At 37.8% G+C, this 24,060-nt stretch overlaps 1 protein-coding gene across 12 annotated transcripts in view; it reads left to right on the top strand.

The window, feature by feature from the left end:
* The first annotated feature begins 6,547 nt into the window (after positions 1-6,547).
* The window catches only part of DLG1 (discs large MAGUK scaffold protein 1), a 283,484-nt gene continuing 265,971 nt past the window's right edge, over positions 6,548-24,060 (top strand). For all 12 annotated transcript variants that reach the window (XM_065875942.1, XM_065875943.1, XM_065875944.1 and 9 more), the window contains exons 1-2: positions 6,548-6,566; positions 7,568-7,699. In XM_065875942.1, the coding sequence (XP_065732014.1) occupies positions 6,548-6,566; positions 7,568-7,699 (151 nt within the window). The remainder of the gene's footprint in view (positions 6,567-7,567; positions 7,700-24,060) is intronic.

Here is a 24,060-nt window from a genome sequence, read left to right on the forward strand (position 1 = left end):
ACACACACACACACACACACACACACACACACACACATTTTTCCCTACTTGGTTTTTAAATTTTTATTTATTTATTTATTTATTTACTCCCTCAACCCCTATCCCAGGCACTTGGATTTGACCAATTCTCTAACTACTTTTTTGAGGTTACTAAGCACTCTTACTTTCATTGAGGATGAAGAAACGAGTTCGTTTTTGTTCTAATATTTTGGGAGTGATTTTCTGAGAGAAAAGAGAATAGAGATATAGCTTTATTCTGCTCCCCTGAATCCCAGCTTCTCTAAATTACTATGGTAGCATTTCTTATCAAATATCTGCTCCTTCCTTTTCTTTAAAGACTTTAATCACCTTCATTAGCAATTGATAATGTCCCCTCCTTTTAATTTTTGTTTTTGTAAGTATTATTTTGTTGTCCTCCACCCACTTTGGGCTTGGCTTTATTTATTCACAAACTAATTTGCAATTTGAAATGATTTCCAACTTGTGGAATTTTTGCAGAGTTTTTAAAAAGCATATCTGGAAGTTTCCTGAACTGTAGCCCAATTTATTAATAATAGGTAATTAATCTCAGTTGATAAGAACTATCTTTTGGAAGAAATTAATCTAACATAAAGGAAATTTAAATAGAAAGTAAGATTTAAATGATTCTTTGTTGTTACTGTTCTGGTGAACTTAAAATAAAAGGAAATAATAAAAGAATATGGGGTTATACAACATGAGGAACATGAAAATTACAGCTCTAGCCAGTGTCATTTCCCAAAAATGAAAGACTGGCACAGAAAGCTTCTGGAATACTGTGGCAGTTTTTTGTACTAAAGGAGATTGGTCACTGGGACTCAATCCATGTCCAATTATGAAGAATCTTTTGGATTCTTTTGCTTATCAGAATTCTATTAGCCAAGCCACATCTCAGAAATGGAATACAAATGATTTCCTAAAATTGTAGTAGTGTTTCTTCAAATTCCAACTAAGTTTCCTATGAAAGGAAAATCTGACCAGGGGGCCCTACCCAGAGCCTTCTTTGAATAGACACTGGTAATCCTTTTGGCAGGAAGTGGGGTGAGGAGGCTGTCTCAAAGAGATTTGAGTATAATCCTAAAGATTTCAATATGGGATCCTAGAGTTTCTGTCAATACCCCAAGTTCTTCACAGGCAGAAAGGCAAATCTGGTTAAACTTAGAAATGTATTTTTAGGAAATATTACTAGTTCCCACTCCCTCTCCCCGCCCAGAGGAAGACTGATTATTCCTGAAATGCCAGTAGCATTCTGCTATCAGGGAAAAGCCTTTTGATAATTGTGTGCTGATACTGTCTGGGAGCATTTCTGTCTGTGAAATGAGAGGATGGCCCTAGATGATGTCTAAGGGCCCTTCCAGGCCAGATGTCCCACACATTTATGAAACCTCTCATTAATACTCAAGGGTACTTGTTGGGGTAAAAGAAGGAAAGAAGGAAGCTACAGAGTGTTTTAGATAAACAACTTTGCATTAAAAAAAAAACTTATTTAGTCATAACATATAATTAGGGTGTGGATATTTATTTCTTTGTGGTCAGAGGCGACATTCCTATTTCCATTAAAACTATCTCCACTTTCAGTGCCTAATTGTCATGGAGGTGGGCAACTGTCCACATTTTAAAGGGAATTGATTTCAACTTGTACCTTCTGTTCTGGTAAGAGTTATCTTTGCAGAAGGAGGTCAGTCACAGTACCACTAAAAATGGGTAGAATGGATTCTTGATGTAGATAAAATGGTACTAATACCACAGCAGGGACAGAAGTTTCAAGCGCTTAGAACTCTCATCTCAAAGGTCACTTAGTCCAACCCTCTGTCCTGGGTATCTACCTCTCTCTGACAAGGAAGCCTTGTTGGATTCTTTCAGACTCTTCTTGATGGGAAACTCCTACCACCTTGGGGCAGGTCTTTGGAATTTTGGACAGTTATGACAAATTACATTAAAGAGGAACTTCTTGTGGCCCTGTAACTTTCATCCATTAGTTTTAGTACTGTCCCCTGGCTACACAGAATAAGCTTGTTTGAAGATTAAAGTCAAGCTCCCTAAAGCCCTCTCTTTTCTGAAAAAACTGACCCTAGATTCTACAGTTGTTCCCCTTGGGGTAAGGTTTCACATCCCTGATTGCTCTGGTTACTCTTTTCTTTCCAGATGCTGGTTGTCTAGATCCCTCTTAAAGTGTGCTGCCAGGAAATGCCTGCTGAGCTTTTCCTGGAGGTCTAAACCAGCATGGTCACTTTTACCATTCTCAACATTGTTCCTCTTCTTGTAGCCTAAGCTGGCCTAAGTGTTTGGACAGCATCAAGTCCTTTCCTTTTATTGATTTCCGTGGCACCGGCAGCACACTACCACTTGCTGGAGTGAGAGCAAAAGACGCAGTCAAGTCTGGCAGGACCTGAGTATTTTTACAGAAGATGGGCTGGGGACCTGGATAGGGGAAAGGACAAAGATAGAGATGTGGAGCTACAAGGGTGGCTTGGGTAGAAGGATTCTTGGGAAGGGAAAGTTTAAAACTGAGAAACAGTTTTTTTGAGAATCAAATCTCTGACATCTCAATAGAAGAATGGGGGATTTGAGCCTTTCCTTGTATCCTTTGACTCCCTAAGGCTTTGAAGCTATTTGAAAGGAAAGTTAACTTGGAGCCGGAAAGTTTATATTGCTACATACATTTTTTTCATTATTATTTTTTTAATGAGGAGGTTGGAAAAGTAATCAGATCCTGTATCGGGTCTTAGTTGATGGCAGCTGCTACCTGCATAAAGTAAGGAGAACTTCAAGGAAATAAAAGTTGTTTGGAAAACTCCAGATGTCATTGCTTTGTATGTTGTGATGATGTGGTAGCCAGCCCCTAATGATTCTTACCTCCTGGTATTCATACTCTTGAGGCTGATCTAAATAACAAATAGGAGCTTGTGGAAATGATGGAATGTTACTTCTGAGATTAGGTCAGGAAAGATGTTGTGGCTGTTGCCTTGCGCTCTCGAAACACTTGCTCTGGAGGAAGTCATCTACCATGTCATGAGGCCAGTGGAGCAGCCCTATAGACAGAGCTTCTTGGTGAGAAACTGAGGCCTCCTGCCAACAATCAGAGGCCTTGTGAGGGAGCCAAATTGGAAGAGCCTCCTTTAATCCCAGTTAAGCCTTCAGATGATTGCAGCCCTGGTAGACATCTTGAGTACAATCTCTTGAGATTACAAGCCAGAACCATCCAGCTAAGGTCCTCCTGAATTTCTGATGCACAGAAAATGTGAGATAATGTTTATTGCTGTTTTAGTTACTATGCTACTGAGTTTTAAGCTACTAAGCTTTGAGGAATTTGTTATGCAGATATAGGTAAATAATACAGATGGATAGAAGGGAGGAATGAAGAGTAAAGGCCTCTCATTCAAGGCCTGGACTTGTCCTGGCCCCCAAGGGTGGAACAGGTACTAGCTTCATTCATTCATGTCCATTTTGGACACTGCTGACCACATAGGGCTAGAAGATGACAAGAAGGAAGGGCTTCGTGCCCTCTTATCTCTTCTTCTTCCTCCCCCTCTCTTTTGTTTTTAGGAGAGGACTAGGAAGACATTGAGAACTCACACAAATTTTGGTTTTGACTTTTCAGTGGTCCCTGAGAAAACCTGTGTTGGTCTTTATCCATTTGTTACTAGGCTGCGGGTCCTTGAGAGCAGGGCTTAGATCTTTATTTCTATCCCTGTTGCCTGGCAAGTGAACATACACGAACAATAGTTGAAATTAAGGGGGTAGGTGAAATCCCTCCCTCCTTCTGAATTCTGCAGAGATTCCATTCTTAGAATGGTCCCTTAAGTGGAACCATTTCATTCACAGTTCATCAATGAAGTCTTAATAATAATAGCATGCATGCCATCAGCCATTTTCACTATTAACCCTCCCCATCTGCCATTTCACTATTTTAAAAATCCTTCTATTTCAGCTCCTTGGTTTTGAGCTTCCTTTCATTTTTCCATCCCATTTCTTCTCTGAAATGCTGCTTTAACTGTTACTCAAGTTCCCATGAGACAGGAGAGCATAAAGAGATTTGCTACCAATATACCAGCAACATACTATGGTCAAGTTGTCCAAAATCACAGTGTTAGGAACCTTGGACTGGGGCTATGAGAGTTAATTCTGGGCTGCTGTCACTGATTAGCCTATGTGTCCTTGGGCAAGTTGCTTCCCCTCTCTGCACATCAGTTTATCTTAAACTGAGACAGTAGGTCTAGATGAACTCTTAAATCGCTGGGTTCTCTTAACAAGTTAGGATTCAAAGGTGCAATCCAAAAGTGAAACCAGCATACCTCTGAGCAACTGTTATGATTACAGTACAAGGTTCCCCGGACTTGCCTTCATTAGCTCAAGGATACTGCCTCGGTGAAAGGCTATCTGATTTACTGGCAAGAGCCTTCCACAGTGTTGAAAGACATGATCACTGTGGTTCCAGTTTTGTCACTAACTCTGGGTGATCTTAGGCAAATCCTCTCTGGACCTCAGAGCAGTGAGGTCCCTGCTACACAGAAGAGGCTCGAAGACCTGGGAGTGACTTGGAGAGCTTTTCCCGATTCTCCTTCTACAACCTGGGAGGCTCAGCCCCAGAGCGGGGTCCTGGCCGGCCAGTAGTCCCGCTTCCAGTTGCAAACGAAACTTAAACTAGCCGCGGCAGCTGACTCGCGGTTTGGGAGGCGGTAGCTACAGGTGAGTTCTTGAAGGAGCAGCCAGAGCTTGGGTAATACCTGGAGCTGTTGACTGGGCGGGGGTTGCAGGCAAGGGGGAATGAATGTGTGAGTAAAAGAGGGAACCAACTTTCTCTTCCCATCCTTAAATGCATTCATACTTGGAATTAATCACTTAGACTTAAAAAATTCTCTAGTGAAGCCCTCAAACTCTTATCAAATTAACTAATCTCCCTATTTTACTTACCCTTCTTTAATTCAATCCCCCCAAAACTTTTTACTGAGGGGCTAATAGTAACTTTTAAAATATTAGTACATAGTTTAAGAGTGCAGAGACGGCACCCCTCCCCCCCACCCGCCCCCCTTTTCCCTCCTCCCAGGCTCCGCCCTTTCCCGCCCCCTATTTTGGGTGGTGCTGATGATTCCTCCCGGAGAACGCTTTTCCAGGTTGGGGATCCACCCTCGGGGGTGCCAGGCACGTGTTTAGTGAGGTTAAAGGGTGTCTCGGAATGTGTGTCCTGGATCTGGTGTAGGTGAAGTCACGTCTCTCTTCTGACACCCTCACCCTTCCCGGCCTGGTGCGTTACTCCCTCAGAATCGCGGGACACACCGGTGGGCTAGGGCGAGGTAAAGGCGGGCTCTTCCAGGGCCCCCCTGGGCCACCTGTAGAGTCTGTGTGTCAACTCCTTTGTCCTCAGAGCCACTTCGGTGGCCGCCCGTTTAAGCGAGGAAGTGCACTTAGATGCTCCCCAGGTCCCGTTTTGTCTTCCCCAGCTCCCTCCTGGCCTTCCTCCCCTCCAACCAAAGGTAGCAGCGCTGGGAGCCCGGGGCTCGGCGCAAGCCGCCTCCTCACTTCCCATTGGCTGCGAGCGCCGGGAAAGCGGTCACGTGGGGGCGCGGCAGTCCAGCTCCAGGGCCGCCATCTTGGCGGAAAGTTTGGGGGGAGAGCGGTTGGGGGCGCGGAAGGAGGCGAGGTTCTGGGGGTGGGGCGGCTAAGAGCGGAGAGGGCGAGCGGGCTAGCGGGCAGCGGCGAGTGTGGAGGCGGCGGCGGCGGCCGAGGAGGAGGAAGAGGAAACGGGGGTGCGGCCGCTGAGGGGAGCTCCTCCCCCGTTCCCTCACCCCCCTCTGCTCAGCTCCTCGAGCCCCGGGCGGGGCGGGGGGACGTGGAGCGGGGCAGGGCTGGGGAGCCGCCCCGAGACCGCCCGGGGCGCACCCCAGCTCAGAGCGCACGCCACTCGTTGGAACTTTGTGGCCGCGCCGCAGGTGTGGGGGCCCGCGGAGGTGTGCATGTGGGGCGCGAGGGCGTCGCGGAGAGCGGCCGCTGCCCTGCCCGGCCCTCGCTGGAGTAGCTCGGAGGAAGCGAGCAAGGAGACAGGCAAGCGAGAGGAGGGGGCCCGAGCAGGGCGGGGTGATCTGTCCAGCTGATCCCTTCTCCCAGTGCGCTACAGCCTCTGTTGGCTTAGGGGCCAAGGGTCGGAGAGCCTCTTCAGCCCCTCAGTAGCAGGTGGGGGCTATGTATACTTATGCCGGGGGAGGCTGGCCCCATGTCCAGGCATTTAGTGCCCTTTGGAGAGGGGGCAGCTTTCGAGGAGAATTTGGCATCTTGCTTCTGTTTGCTCTTAACATTTGCAGGGGAACCCAACCTTAGGTAAAAGCTTTCTGGATTGACACTGCTGGATTGTGCGGCTCTTCCTTTCACTTGGGAAAACTTTGCCAGGGGGGCTTTTCAAATAGGGCTAGGAGTTTTTCGATTTGAGAGTTAGAGGGAAATGCTAGTTTAACCTCGATTCTATTCTAAATTTAGTTTCCTTTATGTTTTGTGTTCTTAAAGGTGTGTGCCCTCTTCCTGATTCTGGAGAAAAATGCCGGTCCGGAAGCAAGGTGAGAATTTATGTCGGAACTCTTCTGTGGGTGTCTCTTGCTTTTCTGTATATCTGTTTTCTGATTGCTATGTTTTAAAGATGTTTGTGTAACTCTGATGAGACAGCACAGCCCTAGCCTTACTACTTAGGGAATCTAAGCCTCACATCATTCAGACGATGGAAACACCTAAATGTTTGTCAAGCTTTTTTCCTTGACATATCTCTGGTGACTGGAGAGGCAATTAACATTTTCCCTCTGAAATGTCTTTTAAAAAATTCTGTATTGGTGTTTTAATATTTCATTTTATCGTTTTTACTAAACACTTTTGTGAGCGAATGTGGGATACTGGCTAAGAACTAGTAGTTTTGAAGCACGTAATATTTGAATTATAATGACAAATTGTAGATATTCTGCTTTTGTATATCAGATCAGCTGAAACAGTGTTACTAATACTTTGATCAGATGATCACTAGTACACATTTATTACAAACTGCTCACCTTCTTCCTTTATTGTAACATGTTGAACATTTTTTGGATCATTCTAGGGAATATATATATGAGTACATGAACATAGTGGCATGGATTGACTTGGAGGATGTTGGGAATTGTTTAGGTGCCTTGCAGAATCATTTGCTGCATAGCTAATTTGTAATACTTTCTTGTAAATATATAATTTTTTTAAAACTTTTTATTCTTTTGGCTGTTTGGGCCTTCATTCCTGTGGGCGGGCTTTCTCTAGTTGCAGAGACGGGGGCTGCTCATTGCGGTGGCTTCTCTTGTTGAGTTGCACGGGCTCTAGGCGTGCGGGCTTCAGTAGTTGTGGCACGCAGGCTCACTAGTTGTGGCTCGTGGGCTCTAGAGCGCAGGATCAGTAGTTGTGGTGCACGGGCTTAGTTGCTCTGCAGCATGTGGGATCTTCCCGGACCAGGGATCGAACCTGTATCCCCTGCATTGGCAGGCGGATTCTTAACCACTGTGCCGCCAGGGAAGTCCCTAATCAGACTCTTTTTTCTTTTCAGATACCCAGAGAGCATTGCACCTTTTGGAAGGTTATCGTTCGAAGCTAAGCCAAACAGAAGACAGACAGCTCAGAAGTTCCATAGAACGGGTTATTAACATATTTCAGAGCAACCTCTTTCAGGCTTTAATAGGTGGGAATTAAAACTTTATTTGTGACCATTATGTGTCAGCTAGGCGTAATGCTGCTCTAAATTCATTTATTTTAAACTTCAGAGAGTGATATACTTGGTTCTCTGTGAGGCATTCAATAACTTGAACATCCAGTGAGTGGTGTATTTTGATACTTAGGCCAATATTCTTTTCAAAAGTATCTAATAACCAAAAAAACTTTCAGTATGATTATTTCAGTGGTCTTTGATAACAGAGTTTAACATCCTAACATTAAAAGATGAAGAAGTTGCAAAAATGTTTCAGGATCCAAAAAGTAATGACTGAATAACTGTTAGCTTGTTTCTGTATTTGACTTGCTATTTCTCTGGAATCCCTGGAAATGTTTGAGGATTTCTGCTATGTTTAAAAACATTCATTCCCTTAATATAGACCTCTGTTTAAACTTGGCATTTGTGAAGTCAGAATTTTAGACCTGGAAAATGATTTTACAGATGATCTTGTCTAATCTTATTTTACAGGCAAGAATATTGAAACAATTTTATTCTTAACTGTAACTTAAATTTGATGTGGTGCATTGTTTTAAAGGAGAATTGAACACATACATAGTCAAGAGTGCTGAATTCTACTCCTGACAGTGCCATTGATTGAATGATATGGTACAAGTCATTTAATCTTTTCTAAGTCACTATTAGCTGTAGCATGTGGGTGCAATGGAACAGTGGTTTTTAAGCCTTTTTCTAAAAAGTAGCTAGACCCCTTTTTAATGCAAAATCTTATATTTTGTACATAATCCCCAATATATAAAATAGGATGCTCTGTCTCTGGCCCTCTTCTCTAGGTATCTTGAAAAGTATACAAACCAGTGAACTAGAAAAATTGTCCCTTTCAATTCTAAGAATAAAATGTGTTTTTATTTGTCATTGGCTATATAACGTATTAAAATAAGACATATTTCATTGTATTACAACTTTTTCCTCAGTAACTTCAAAGTAGTTACAGTCTTATATCTATCTATTGATGGAGTAACTTTTTTTTTTTTTTTTTGCGGTACGCACGCCTCTCACTGTTGTGGCCTCTCCCGTTGTGGAGCACAGGCTCTGGACGCGCAGGCTCAGCGGCCATGGCTCACGGGCCCAGCCGCTCTGCGGCATGTGGGATCTTCCCAGACCGGGGCACGAACCCATGTCCCCTGCATCGGTAGGCGTACTCTCAACCACTGCGCCACCAGGGAAGCCCCGATGGAGTAACTTTTGATGTGGCTTGAGGGCTACTTTCCAGTTAATGTATCCTGTCAAATAACTAATTGGTAAATTGATACTATACTAAATTAGTTTTAGAATTAAAGAAGACTTTGAAGAAGATCACTCAATACATCTGAATAATTTTTTTAAATTTAACATTATTATAGACTTTTGAAAATATATACAACAAAAGAGAGAACAGTATAATGAACTAGTATGTATCTGTCACCCATCTTCAAAGATTACCAGCATTTTGCCTTTTTTGTTTAAACTGATGGACATTTTTTACATTTGGATTTCTAAGCTCTGAGGTTTAAGGTCCAAATGGATGATCAAATTGGATTCCTCTGAAAAAACAAAAAAGGAAGGGAAAAATCATTTTTAGTTGTTTGGTTTTCCAAATCACCATTAAACCTAGGAGTGTTTTATTTAGTATGGTCACTGTTCAGAGAAAAATAGTATGACTTCTATGTCTTCTTTTACATTTGGACATAGATGGAGTCCTCTGTGTGCAGTCTGCGACTTAAGAAAATAAAATGGTTAGTGAAGTAACCAAACAGAACCTACACTTAGATTTCTCCGTAGATTGGAGGTAGATTTACTATGTTTAAGGTTTTATTTTTTTAATGTATTCTGCCTCGCCTATTTTGAATGTATTTATTCTTATGCATAATTGAATTCTGATAGAGTTAGTTTTCTAATTGTGAGTTATATTTGTGAATCTTCTTTGTCCTGTATAAGTTTATTGGTTGTGAATTTACTTTGATATTTAGATTTGCTTATATTTTAAGATTTTATAGAATGTAGGATCAGATTTTGGTGTAAGAAAAGTAATAATTAGGAATTTTGAAATGGGTAAATTTAGTAGAGATTTTTTGTGTTTCCATACTGTAGGTGAATTAATTGTTGACACTACTAAATTAATAAATGCATTTTTTGGTGCATGCTTAAGTTGGGTTAATGTATTAATCTTTATTCCTTTTTTTGAAAATTTTTAGGTCAGTAAGATTTTTTTTGCTTTGCACCTGTACCATTGGTTTTGCAACAGTGTGGTAATGTACTTTAATCCTGTAAATTACCCTAAGCTAAACTAGAGTCCACTGTGTTCATAGTGTGTACTGAAAAATTCTGTGTTAACTGTTTTCCTTTAGTAGGTAGCACTCTATTCTGTAAGGTGATACCTGTGGACCATTGGATTAAAGGAGACATGGGGTCTTGACCTCTGATTGTTTGAAAGTCCTATGGTGCTTAGGTTTTTGACTTCTAGAGTTTGGAAATCATTTCCTTAGGCTATAGTGAATTATCTAGTTACTTCTTTGGACTTGCACTCTGCAGCGGTTATTTATTGATTGATTTCTTGAATTGGTAGTTTGTATCGGCTGTTTTCATGCATTAAAAAAAACTTAGTGTGAGGCCCTGGGGGTTTGGTGTTATAGAAGTGTTGATTTTTTTCCCCCCTCCCTCTGTAGTTGATATATTATTAAGATTAGGTTTCTGGTACCTTGGGTTATTCAGAGGAACAGCATGCACATATTGCACTACATCTGTTCTAAGTTACCAGTTTTTAAAAATTTTGGTATCTCTGAATTTGGGGTGCATTTTTTAACGGATATATATTGGCATTGGTCTTACATTCTTAGTGGCATGTGAAATAATGGTGCATTTTACAGTTGATATCCTCCATATCAATATCCTCAATTCAGTGAAATATGGCAATCATTGTTCTTGCCCTGATGCTTGGTAGCATCCTTGAAGGATGGCTTGAAGATTTAAAAATTATTGAAAACAGAAAAGTTTTTATTAACTTCTGAGTTTCAGCTAAGTTGTTTCTTTAAAGGTGAATATTTAAATTATAGCTTAAAAAAGAGTCCATGAACTATACATTTGTTTAAAATTTATTCCCCGAACATCTGGTGATTATTTTTGTACAAATGGGAGATAAAGTCTGCCTAATTTTAATCCCTGATTTAGGTGAGAGCAGGTTGAAAACTAAATATATTTGATTTTTGTATTCTCATTTTGTGTACTTATATTTGAAAATTTTGTGAGTAAAATAGACTGGATATGGTTTGATAACAGTCAAAGCTCTGCTCTCCAGGTCCATAGTGGTTTGAGGTCATTTCTGATTCTTGCGTTTGTCTGGGATCTGAGAGGACCTCGGTAGTCCTCAAAGATTTCGTACCAGTCTAGACCCTTGGGTTTACTTACGGAATAAGAGAATTCATCTACTTTCCTTGTGCACAGGAGCAAAACCTGATCTCAAGATCAGGCTGGCTTTAGAGACTTTAGTGAGTGAGTCGTTTGATTTGTATTTTGTCTGCGATAAATAGCAAGCTTATTGTAATGCACTATTTTATTTCTGCAGATATTCAGAATGAAGGTGGATTATGTAATAAAACTGTCCATTTCTGAGATTTTTTTAGCATCTAATTCATTTATTGCTGCTTTATTAACTAACAGTTTCACTTGCCCTTGTAAACATGGTGAAGGACATTTTAAGTTTGGAGATACCGAGTATCAAGTGTGACTTTTTTATTTTAATTGTAAAAAAACATAAAATCTATCATCTTAACCATTTTAAAATGTACCAGTCAGTAGTGTTAAGTACAGTCATATTGTTGTGAAACAATTCAGAACTTTTTCATCTTGCAAAACTGAAACTCGATACCTATGAAACAACAACTCCCCTTTTCCTCCTCCCTCCAGCCCTTGGTAACCACCATTCCACTTTCTGTATCTATGATTTTGACTACTGTAAATACCTCACATAAGGGAAATCATAAAGTATTTGTCTTTTTGTGACTGGTTTATTTACTTAGCATAATGTCCTCAAGGTTCATTCGTGTTGTAGCATGTGATAGGACTCCCTTGCTTATTAAGGCTGAGTTATATTCTTGTGTGTTGGGGTATATGTATATAAATGTGTGTGTGTGTCAGTTTTGTTTATCCATTCCTCCATTGATAGACATTTGCGTTCTACGTCTTGACTATTGTGAACAGTGTGGCTGTGAATGTGAGTGTGCAAGTGTCTCTGAGAACCTGCTTCCAGTTCCTTTGAATGTACACCCAGAAGTGGGATTGTGGGATCATATGACAGTTACATGTAAAATGTTTAAAGAACCACCATAATGTTTTCTGTAGAGATTGCACCATTTTATAATCCCACCAATGGTGCAGAAGGGTTCCAGTTTCTCCACAGCCTTGTCAACACTTGTTATTTTCAGTTTTTTTGATAGTAGCCATACTAATGGATGTGAAAGTATGACTCCTTTTTAAGTATGCAAGAAGTAATAATGGCTAACATTTACAGAACACTTTCTCTGTGCTAATAAAAATATCTCATTTAGTCATCATAATCCTGTGAGGCATATATTCACTTATGAGGTGATTATACTATTTTATAGATTAGAAAAAAGAGGAAATGAGAGATTATGCAGCTTGCCCAAGGACTCTCACATAGTAAATTGTGGAGCCAGAAATTGGACTCAACTAATCTGAGTCTGGAGCCTCTTTTCACCTTCAACCATTAGGGTGTTCTTTATCATAAGTTGAGTATTTTAATGTGAATATCCTATGACTGTTAGTCATATAGTATTTAAAGCATTGGAATAATTTATTTTGGATAGTGGCCTGACATTTTTTTCTCTTTCTAGTGTGTGAAACAATAAATTGTAAGACAATCAAATTATAATACATACTTTAAAATTTTATGTACTTTCTCTTTGGGAATCGAAATGGCTTTTTATTTTTTTATTTTATTTTATTTTATTTTTTGCGGTACGCGGGCCTCTCACTGTTGTGGCCTCTCCCACTGCGGAGCACAGGCTCCGGACGCGCAGGCTTAGCGGCCATGGCTCACGGGCCCAGCCGCTCCACGGTATGTGGGATCTTCCCGGACCGGGGCACGAACCCGTGTCCCCTGCATCGGCAGGTGGACTCTCAACCACCGTGCCACCAGGGAAGCCCAGTCAGTGTTTTTAAAACATGGTTTTTAAAATAGTTTTTACTTTGAAGGAGAATGTTTATAATGATGGAATGATGTTTATAATGATGGAATTTACACACTTTGAAAGGTATTTACTTAGTAATCGAGATTTACAAACTTCCAGCTATAATGGTAAAATGTCAAAGTTCCTAAGTTTTTTTGTTTATTATTGGTCCCAGTGATGTTACTTTTTAGTCTGTTGGTAACTTTGTGCACCTGCGTGTGTGTGTGTGTGTGTGTGTGTGTGTGTGTGTGTGTGTGTGTGTGTGTAACTTTGTAGGCTAGGTTTGAGAAAGGAAAGCATTTATAACAGGATATGGATCAGACTGTTGACTAAAAATTATGGAATTTGAGGAAAATTTTATTAACTTTTCTGTTGGTGGTTTTGATTGAATTGGATTGTTATTTATTTGTTAATAGTTTTACTTACTCCTGCTTTGAAGCAGTGCTTTGATTATGCTGAATCTGGTTGAATTCTCTTTAGAACCTTGCAATCACAGAGCTGTAAAAGCATCTGTAAATATTTCTTCTAGTCTAAGCTATTTCATCTATGTAGGGATAAATTTTTTCCTAATAAATTTTTCCTTTTCAAATTATTTTTCCAGTACGCTATCCAGGTACTGCATTCAGTTGTTATGTCTCTTTAGTCTCCTTTAATCTGGGCACATTTCCACAACCTTTGCTTTTTATGACATTGACGTATTTGAAGAATACAGTTCCCCTCTGCTCTTATTTTTTTATATATAATGTTTCTCATTTTAGGTTTGTCTGATATTTGCTTGTGATTAGACTCAGGTTATGTATTCTGTATGGTTCTGTACATGCAGAGGTACATGGTGTCTTTTGCCTTTCATTGGTAATGTTAATTTTAATCACCCAGTTAAGGTGTTGTCTGATTTCTCTGTAGTTACTTTTTTCCCCTTTGCAACTTATAAGCAATATGTGGGGGAGACACTTAACACCTTGCATGTACCCTGTTCTTCAGCAAAATTTCCATCTAGACTTAGCATCCATTGATGATGCTTGCCTGAATCAGTTTTTACTATGTTGAAAATGACAGTTGAATAATTATATATATATTTTTAACAGCAGCACTTTTCTACAGTTACCAGCTAACACTTGGCATTTTACTGTAATTAAGAGCACTCCTCTCCCATTTATCTATCTAGCTACTTACCTAGCTAGCTACCTAACTATCATATTTCTTTCAGTGGTGGATAATTTATTACCATCCTTAATGATTTTGGTGTTCAGATTGTCTCAGATTTGCCTAGTAGGAGGCTTCTCAAGCTTGCTCTTATGACATGCCCTCATTTTTTTTTTAGCACTTTCTTACTTTTTGGCATAACAAGATGTTCCAGGTTCATCTTGTGTATATCCTGCCCCAGCCTTAGGATCAACCATTTCTTTGAGAAGCTCTGTTTCCTTTTGATACATACCTTGTTTTAAGGAATACCGTGTGGCTGTTAGTCATGTAGTATTTAAAGTGTTGGAATAATTTATTTTGGATACTGGCTTGACATTTTTTCTCTTTCTAGTATGTGAAACAACAAATTATAATACATACTTTAAAATTTTATATAGTTTTTTCTTTGGGAGTCAAAATGGCTTTTTAAATCCATGTTGGTTTAGATGAAAGCAGCGTATCTGTGCCTCAGTAGGTTTGACTATTGTGTATTTTAGTTTATAAAAACATTGTACTTTTAGTTAATTAACTGATAAAATTTTTCCCTCTGAAATGGCAGGGTTATATTTCATTGCTTTTTAGTTTTCTAGTTGCCTTCTCTCTAACCCTCCAAAATGGAATTTATAAACATTTAAGATCAGATACATGTACTTTATATAAAATATTATAAGCAAGAAAATTATCATGCCAACACCTGCTACTTCTTCCATAGGGTGAATATCCTTCTAGAATGCTATTCTTATGTATATATACACACTTTCATTTTACAAAACAAACTCCCTACACAAATAAAACATAGTATAATTGTTTCTACAATTCAGTGGGAATTGATACTTAAAATCAGTGTATAAAGTGAAAAATATCAAATTAAAATTATCCTTAAAAATCCTTCAGGAGTTTAACACTGTCTCTCATTAACTACAATACAGTTGTTTTTCCCTGTAGTGGAAAGAAATCATTGATTTCAGCCAAGAAAAATCTTTTTTTGGCTGCCGTCAGGTCTTCATCGCGGCAGGCGTGATCTTTTGTTTGTGGTGTGCGGGCTTCTCTCTAGTTGAGGCACACGTGCTCCGGAATTGTGGTGCACGGGCTTAGTTGCCCCGCTGCATGTGGGTTCTTAGCTCCCCGACCAGGGATCCATCCCACGTCCCCTGCATGGGAAGGCGAATTCTTAACCACTGGACCACCAGGGAAGTCCTGAAATCATTGTTTCTTCAGTTGATCAACAGATGAAGTAGTTGGCTTGTGTTTAAGTGACCTCTTGTATTAAAAGCACATAATTCTAGAATCACATTCAGCACAGTGAGATATAGAGAGATGCTATGAAAATGGAGACTACCTGAGGGAACAGTCTCCTCCCTTCTCATTTTTTATTTGCTGACATTTACTTACAAGGTGGACTGATAGGTAGAATTGCCCTTTTTTTGGTGGAAAGGGGTGCTATGGTTGAATTTGCTTAAGTGTATACAGTGTGACTTCTCTGTGCTATACATTTTAACTATTTTTATCCCACAAAATTTATCATTACCTTTCCGTATCAATGGATTTGTACCATTTAAAGACTGTATTTCACTGTATAGATTTATTGTAGTTTTATTAATGATTTCCTAGGAGCATTTAGGTATATAATTTTTCTGAATTATAAACAACATTGCATTTGTATATGCCTCTTTGTTCTGCATCCTTGATGATGTCCTTTGGGTAAGTTCCTAGAATTGAATTGCTTAGTAAAAGGGGATGTGCAATTTAAAAAGGCTTTTGATGCAGTTTTTAAAATTACTGTCAGAAATGTTATATCAATTTAATTTTTTAGATATTATGTGGAAGAATGACTAATTTACTATACCTTAAGCTATGCAGTATTATCTATCCTTTTAATATTTTCTATTCTGATATGTGGAATACACCTTCAGTCATTTTGATGTTTTATTATGTATTTCTTTGAATAAATAAATAGCCAACGATGTAACAATTTTCTTACATCGTTGTTTATTTTAATTTCTATGAATTATTTGTTCATGTCATTTGCCCCTCCAACCACTTTTTGTTTGTTTGTTTGTTTTATGAGTTTAATAACAAAAACAAATTAATAAAATACATAAAAATGAAACACATATCAATAATCACCATTTATATAAGTGTTATAGTTAGAAAAATATGAGGAAACTAGATTCAATTTGTCAAATATTTTAATCCTTACTTCTTTTTTTCATTTTTTTCTTAGAGGTATAAAATCTACATTAGAGATACCAATTCTGTCTGCCTTGCAAGTTGCAAATAGCTTCCATTGTTTGTCATTTGTTTTTAAAATTTAATTTAAAAAACACATTTATATATGCTTAGATTTATCAATTTTGTTGTGCTTTTACCCTTGGTATTATGCTTAGAAAGCCTTTCCTATCCCTGAGATTATAAAAAGTCTTTACTATATTCAAATTCTGTCATGGCTTCTTTTTTTAACATTTAAATCCTTAATACATTTGGAAATTATTTTGAAATACAGTATGAGATTGCTTGTTTTTGTAATATAAATTCATTATTATGCTCCCTTAAACATTTAAAAAAATTATTAGACTTTTAACTTTTTCAGCAGTTTCAGGTTTACAGAAACTTGAGTGGAAAGCAGAGAGTTCCCATATCCTTACCACCCCACACTCCTGTTTCTTCTCTTATTGATGTCTTCATTAGTGTGGTATATTTGTTACAGTTGATAAGCCAGTATTAATATATTGTTATTAACTAAAGTCCATAGTTTACTAGGGTTCACTCTTTGCATTATACATCGATAAACTTGACATATACATTTGTTGCTTTGACAAATGTATCCACTATTACAGTATCATACAGAATAGTTACACTCCCCTAAAAATCTGTGTTCCACATATTCGAACCTTCCCTCCCTACCCCCAAACCCCTGGCAACCACTGATCTTTCTGCTGTCTCTTGCTCCACCTGTTCATCTCTTTCTCCCTCCTCCCAATTCCCTGGCAACCAGTGATCTTTTTATTGTCTCTGTAGTTTTGCCTTTTCCAGAATGTTATATAGTTGGAATCACAAGTGTGTGCCCTTTTCAGATTGTTTCTTTCACTTAGCAATATGCATTTAAGGTTTCTCCATGTCTTTTCATGACTTGATAGCTCATATCTGTTCCAAATTAAGTTTTTAAAGACTTTATTCTTTAGAACAGTTACAGATTCACAGCAAAATTGAAAGGAAGGTACAGAGATTTCCCATATACCCCCTGTCCCCACACATACATAGACTGTCTTATTATCAGCATCTCCACCAGATTGGTGCATTTGTCACAATTGATGAACCTATATGAGCATATCATTATCACCCAAAGTCTATAGTTTTACCTTAGTATTCACCCTTGGGGTTGTACATTCTATAGGTTTGGACAAATGTATCATGACATATGTCTACCGTTATAGATTTATATTTGTATATATCCACCACGCTATACAGAATAGTTTTACTGTGCTAAAAATCCTTTGTACTCTGCCTATTCATGTCTCTTCTACCTCCAGCCCCTGGCAATCACTAATCTTTTTACTGTCTCCATAGTTCTGCCTTTTCCAGAATGTCATATGGTTGGAATCACACGGCATGTAGCCTTTTCATGTTGGCCTCTTTCACTTAGTAATATGCACTTAAGGTTCCTCCACATATTTTTATGGATTCATAGTTTTTGTTTTTTAATTTTTGTTTTTGTTTTTGAGTGTGAATAATATTCTGTTGTCTGGATGTACTGCAGTTTATTCATTCACCTATCGAATATCTGGGTTGCTTCCAACTTTTGGCATTTATGAATAAAGCTGCTGTAAACATCTGTGTGCAGGTTTTTGTGTGGACATAAGTTTTCAACTCATTTGGGTAAATACTGAGGAACATGACTGCTGGATTGTATGATGAGTATGTTTAGTTTTGTAAAAAACCACCAAATAGCTTTCCAAAGTGGCTGTATCATTTTGCATCCCCACCAGCGGTGAATGAGAGTTCCCATTGTTTCATATTTTTGCCAGCATTTGTTGTTGTCAGTGTTCTGTATTTTGGCCTTTCTAATAGATGTGTAGTGGGATCTTTTTGTTTTAATGTGCATTTCCCTGATGATATATGGTGGAGCATCTTTCCATATGCTTATTGGCTGTCTGTATATCTTCTTTGCTGAGGTGTCTGTTAAGGTCTTAATATTTTTTCCATTAACTAAAATATTACTCATAGATTAGAGATATTACCTATATTATATTAAATTATTACACATTCTTGAGCCTGTGTTTAGACTTCCTATTCTGATCCTGAGTTAGTACTGCCTTATTTCTTTAGTTTGAGAAATGTTTTATGGTTTGTGAGTTTCTCTGTTTAGGATGATGTAAGTTATCACTAAAAGCTAGAAAACTTTTTCTCAACTTCCTTTGAGGGAATTTCTGGAATTCTGTACTTCCCTTACTCCTAGTGTTTGCAAACTTTGAATTTTAGCAAGAAAATAATAAAGAAATTTTTACTTAGATTTGGAGACTTATGAAATACATGTAATCTTAGGGATTTCCAAATAAAAACTTTTTTGTAATAGGAATGATTCTTCTGAGTTCTGTTGGCCTAATTAGTTGTGTTTAAGTTTAATTTTTGAGAATTTTTCTATTGTACGTGTTATAGCTTTGTGACCTTATAATTTAGATCTTTGTTCAGGAACTGCACTTGTGGGTACCCAATTTAGTCCAAAACAGTGAAAGCACTTGCAGACTATAAATGGAAAATGAGGACTAGACTGTGATAATACTGATCTGTAGGCTCGACAAAATTAATATTTTCAACTGGGAGTCAACTAAAGGGTAGTTTCCCTCTAACGCATGTTTTAACATTCCTGCATTTTCTTGTTTTCTCTTCTTGCTTGCTTTAGTGCATCATTATTTTCAAAGTAAATAATTTTTTTCAGGGTGATAAAAATTTATCAGACATTTAAATTATATGTCTGGTATATATCTGGGTGAGCTGTATGTATTTTTGGATGAGTATGGGATCACTCTTGTCTATTTAATGACAATCATTTTAACTGCATTCTCTCATTTTCTTTACACTTTGATTTACTATGATTTAAAATATAGCTGTCAAACTTTTATAGAATTCTGCCTTTTTAGGTGCTTTAAATTGGAAAACTTTAGGTGTTGTATAATTTTTTTCCTCAGTTATCTCAATCTCCCAAAGGCATTATGGTTGTATCTCATATTTTAATTCTCTTATTTCTCTTCCAGAAGGTATTCACTCCATTAATATATATAGTTTTAAATTAATTAATTTATTTTTGGCTGTGTTGGGTCTTTGTTGCTGCTCATGGGCTTTTCTCTAGTTGCAGTGAGCGGGGGCTACTCTTCTTTGTGGTGCACAGGCTTTTCATTGCGGTGGCTTCTCTTGTTGCAGAGCCACAGGCTCTAGGTATGTGGGCTTCAGTAGTTGTGGCACGTGGGCTCAGTAGTTGTGGCTCGTGGGTTCTAGAGCACAGGCTCAGTAGTTGTGGCTCACGGGCTTCTCCACGGCATGTGGGATCTTCCTGGACCAGGGATCAAACCCGTGTCCCCTGCATTGGCAGGTGGATTCTTGACCACTGAGCCACCGGGAAGTCCCTCACTCCATTAATATTTTTTGGCTGAATGTCTTAAGTGTTCAGAGTAAGCTCATTAATTTAATTCTTTATTTTCATGAAGTTGGTCTTTTGAGAATAACTTGGATTTTCAGACATTGGCATGTTGAACAGACTTTTAGGAAATAGGAGAGATTGGGATTATACTAGAATTTACCATGTTTGTTTTTGTCTTATATTTGTATAGTAACTTCTGTTTTACTTTAGACTAGATATCTTATGGTACTCCATGTTATACTCCTGAGTTTAGAAAACTAAAGAAAAAGTAGAAGATAATACTTTGAATTCTAGAATGTTACTTTGTAGAAATGCTAATCTTGTCATAATGATAATCTAACCTTTTTTCTAAATCTTTATAGTTATGAACAGTTATAATAATTCACTTCTGACATATAAAATGTTGATTAACTATAAAGAACAGGGACTGCATGGGAAATATAAAATATTAATACTTGGGACTACTAAGAAAAGCTCAATCTCTGTGCAGTTTTTCCAGAGGGTGCCTTTTTTGATTGGATGCACCTTTGAAAAAGCTTCACTGATACAACTGAAGGAATTGTAATTGAGAAATAGTTTCTGAAGGAGTGTTATTATGTTGCTCACCTCCATTGTCTCGGGACACCCTAAAGATGAAGAAATGTGGTGGTCAAATGAAATAAAGTGTATAAACTTTGGAATGTTAGTCGAGGTGGAATATGGGTTAAGATTAAAGATGTGTGTGTGTGCATATAAATACATTTTTTTAAGGAAAGTGATAACTACTGTGACAGACTGTCATCAGAAATGTCACCACACTGTACATATGTTAACAAATATTTCAGTACTTTTGCTTATAGTTTTAGTTAGCCAAGTATGGTAACTAATCTCTTTTTAAGTTGGGTCTTATCTGGCAATATCAGTTATCTTGACCCTAGTAAGAAACAGATATCTAAATAGCTAAAATATTATAAAACCACATATTGTATCCCATGCACTTTACTTATTTAAACTCCCCTAGACTCTCAATTCAGCTCATTTTTTAAATTGTGATAAAATATATATAGCATAAAATTTACCATTTTTAAAATAAGTGTGTAGTTCAGTGGCATTAAGTACATTCACATTCAGTAGCTATCACCACTGTTCATCTCTGGAACTTTTTCACCATCTCAAATTGAATTTCTTTACCCATTAAACAGTAACTCCCCATTCTCTTCTTATCCCAGTCCCTGGGAATAACTTCTCTTTCTGTCTCTATGAATTTGACTATTCTAGGTACCTCATATAAGTGGAATCATACAATATTTGTCTTTTTGTGTTTGGCTTACTCCACTTAGCATCATGTCTTCAAGATTCATCCATCCATGTTGTAGATTGTATCAGAATTTCATTGCTTTTAAAGACTGAATAATATTACATTGTTTGTATATAGCACATTTTGTTTATTAATCATTCATCTGTTGTTGAACATTTGGGTTGTTTTCACCTTTTGGATATTGTGAATAATGCTGCTATGAACATGGGTATATAAATATCTATTTGAGTCCTTTCAATTCTTTTGGGAATATACCCAGAAGTGGAATTGCTGGATCAAATGGTGAGTCTGTGTTTTAATATTTTGCGAAACCACCATACCGTTTTCAACGTGGCTGCATCATTTTATATTCCTACCGGCAATGCACGAGGGTTTAATTTCTCCGTATCCTTATTGACACTTGTTATTTACTGCTTTGTTGATAATAACCATCCTAGTGGGTGTTTACTCAGCTTGTTTTTTCTTAAATGTGATATAGTTAATAATGTGGATATTTGGTTCTCTAGTCCGTAGGAGCTCATATACAGCAAATTAGAAAGGACTGTTTGATAGATTAATGTAAGACCTAGAAATGAGGTATTTCAATTAGTAGTAGCAAGTTGCAAGTGAACTTTTGAAAAATTCATAATAAAGTGTAGGGAACACTTTATTCCTTGACCATACTAGATAGTAAAGTGTTACTCTGAATTATATTAGTCTAGATCTCTGTTGTCCTCTACCATAGTAGGTACCTAAATTAATTAAACCTAAATAAAATAATAAATTCAGTTCCTCAGTCACACTAGTCACATTTTAAATGCTCAAGAGGCATATATAACTAGTGGCTACCATATTGGACAGTATAGCTATAGAACATTTATCACTGCAGATAGTTATTTTGGACAGCACTGGCCTAAAATTTTAAGAGATGTTATTAAAGGACAATATATCAGTGTTTCTGCTAATTATAGAACGAAAGGTCGCATAGAAATTTAAGATTTGGAACTTGACTTACAGTATTGGATAATATAATAAAAATTTTATGTAGTGATGTGGGCTATTTATATTGAGACTGGTAACTAACCAATTGATCAACACTGATTTAGTGCTCTTGGGAGGCATAATACTGTACTAGGAGCTCTGTTTTTTGTTTGTTTGATTTGGGGGGTAGGAGATCTCTATAGACAGGTAGGTAGATAGATCTACAAATATTTATCTCCTACATATATAAAAAATATACCTCTTATATATATAGAAATACATGTCCTGCTACATAAATATATACATACTCTCACACACATATATATCTTCTAGAAAAAAAATTTTTCCCCTAATATTTTCTGGAAGATAGTCTATATTTAAGTTTCCCTGTTCTTGTCACAATGACTTTTATAGTTTGTCCCCCCTCCCCAGCCTTCCCCAAACAAACAGACACACACACACACACACACACACACACACACACACACCAGTTAAGGCTCTGACGTTGCAGTTAGTTGGTGTGTTTTTTTTGTTTCTTTTATACAGAAATTCTTACTTTCAAACAATTTATTTTCCCTTTCGTGACATTGCTTTCTCAAGATACCAGGCCATTTGTCTTGTAGAATGTCTCCCTCTGAATCAGTTTTGTTGATTTCTTTTCTGGTGTCATTTAACTTGTTCCTCTGTCCCTTGTATTCCCTCTGAACTAGAAGTTGGTTCTAAAGACTTGATTTAGGTTAAACAGTTTTTGTTTGGTAAGAACCATTTGTAGCTAATGCTCTGAATTTGAGTTTTAAATTTTTTCCATGATGGTTATGTGAACAGTTTTATATAGTGATTCATGGTTTATAAAATGCTTTCACATACAATTTTCTGCAGCAGTATTAACATCCTGTGAAGTAGGCCGATATTATTCTCACTGTCAGACCTGAGTTTTTATTAGCCTTTTATCTAGAAAGTTCTACAATTCCACTGGTTATCAAAACTAAAAAGGGAGTTACTTTGTCTCTAGTATCTTCTGATGGTTTTTTTTTGTTTTTTTTTTTTTGTGGTACGCGGGCCTCTCACTGTTGTGGCCTCTCCCATTGCAGAGCACAGGCTCCAGACGCGCAGGCTCAGTGGCCATGGCTCACGGGCCCAGCCACTCCAGGGCATGTGGGATCTTCCTGGACCGGGGCACGAACCCGTGTCCCCTGAATCGGCAGGCGGACTCTCAACCACTGTGACACTAGGGAAGCCCCTGATGTTGTTTTTTAAGGGAGATACTAATCTTTTAATCATATTGAGAAAACAAGAAATAAAAGTTATTCTTTCTAAATATTATTTACAGTTATTTTATTTGATTCTATACAAGATAATACCCCATCTTTACTGCTAAATAATAATTTCCCTCCTTTAAAAAAAATCAACTCAAAATTATACCAGGAGGTGGATAAAAAACTAGTAGTGGGGTAGTTAAACATGATATAACTACCACTCAGAGCTTCTGAGCAGCATGAATAACCAGTGTTAATATACTAAGTTCATATATTTCCAGCTGATAGCAGAGTAACTTGATCTTCCAAATTATCCTGTGTTGCTATAAGTACATTTATCATTTCTTTCAGAGTTTTGTCATACTTTTAACTGATTATTTCTAAAATAACAAAATATTTTAACTTACTATTTCAAATATTCAAATTCGAGGCTATCTAAAAAATACTTCCTGGTTCTTTGATTTTATTTTAATGTATTATTCTTCTTTTGTTTTACTTTGGTTACAAGGGCAGTTGAAACCACTTGAGGGGTTTACATTCCCAGCCTGGATATTGGTGATACAAAAACATAAAATATCAGTGATGACTTATGTCTGCAGAATTCACAATAATAGTATTAACTACTATCTGTTAGGAGCCGAGTGTGTGCCCGTGTGCACTTTACATGTATTGCACTGAATACTTGAAACAATTCACAGTGATAAGAAGCAAGTTATCAGAGATTAAGTAACTTGCCTATACATGTAGCTAATTGATGATGGAATAGGGATTTGAACTCAGCACTGACTTCGAAGTATAAAAAGCCTATGACTTTAACACTG

This window comes from Phocoena phocoena, chromosome 4 (genome assembly GCF_963924675.1).
Source record: "Phocoena phocoena chromosome 4, mPhoPho1.1, whole genome shotgun sequence".
Classification (NCBI taxonomy): Eukaryota; Metazoa; Chordata; class Mammalia; order Artiodactyla; family Phocoenidae; genus Phocoena; species Phocoena phocoena.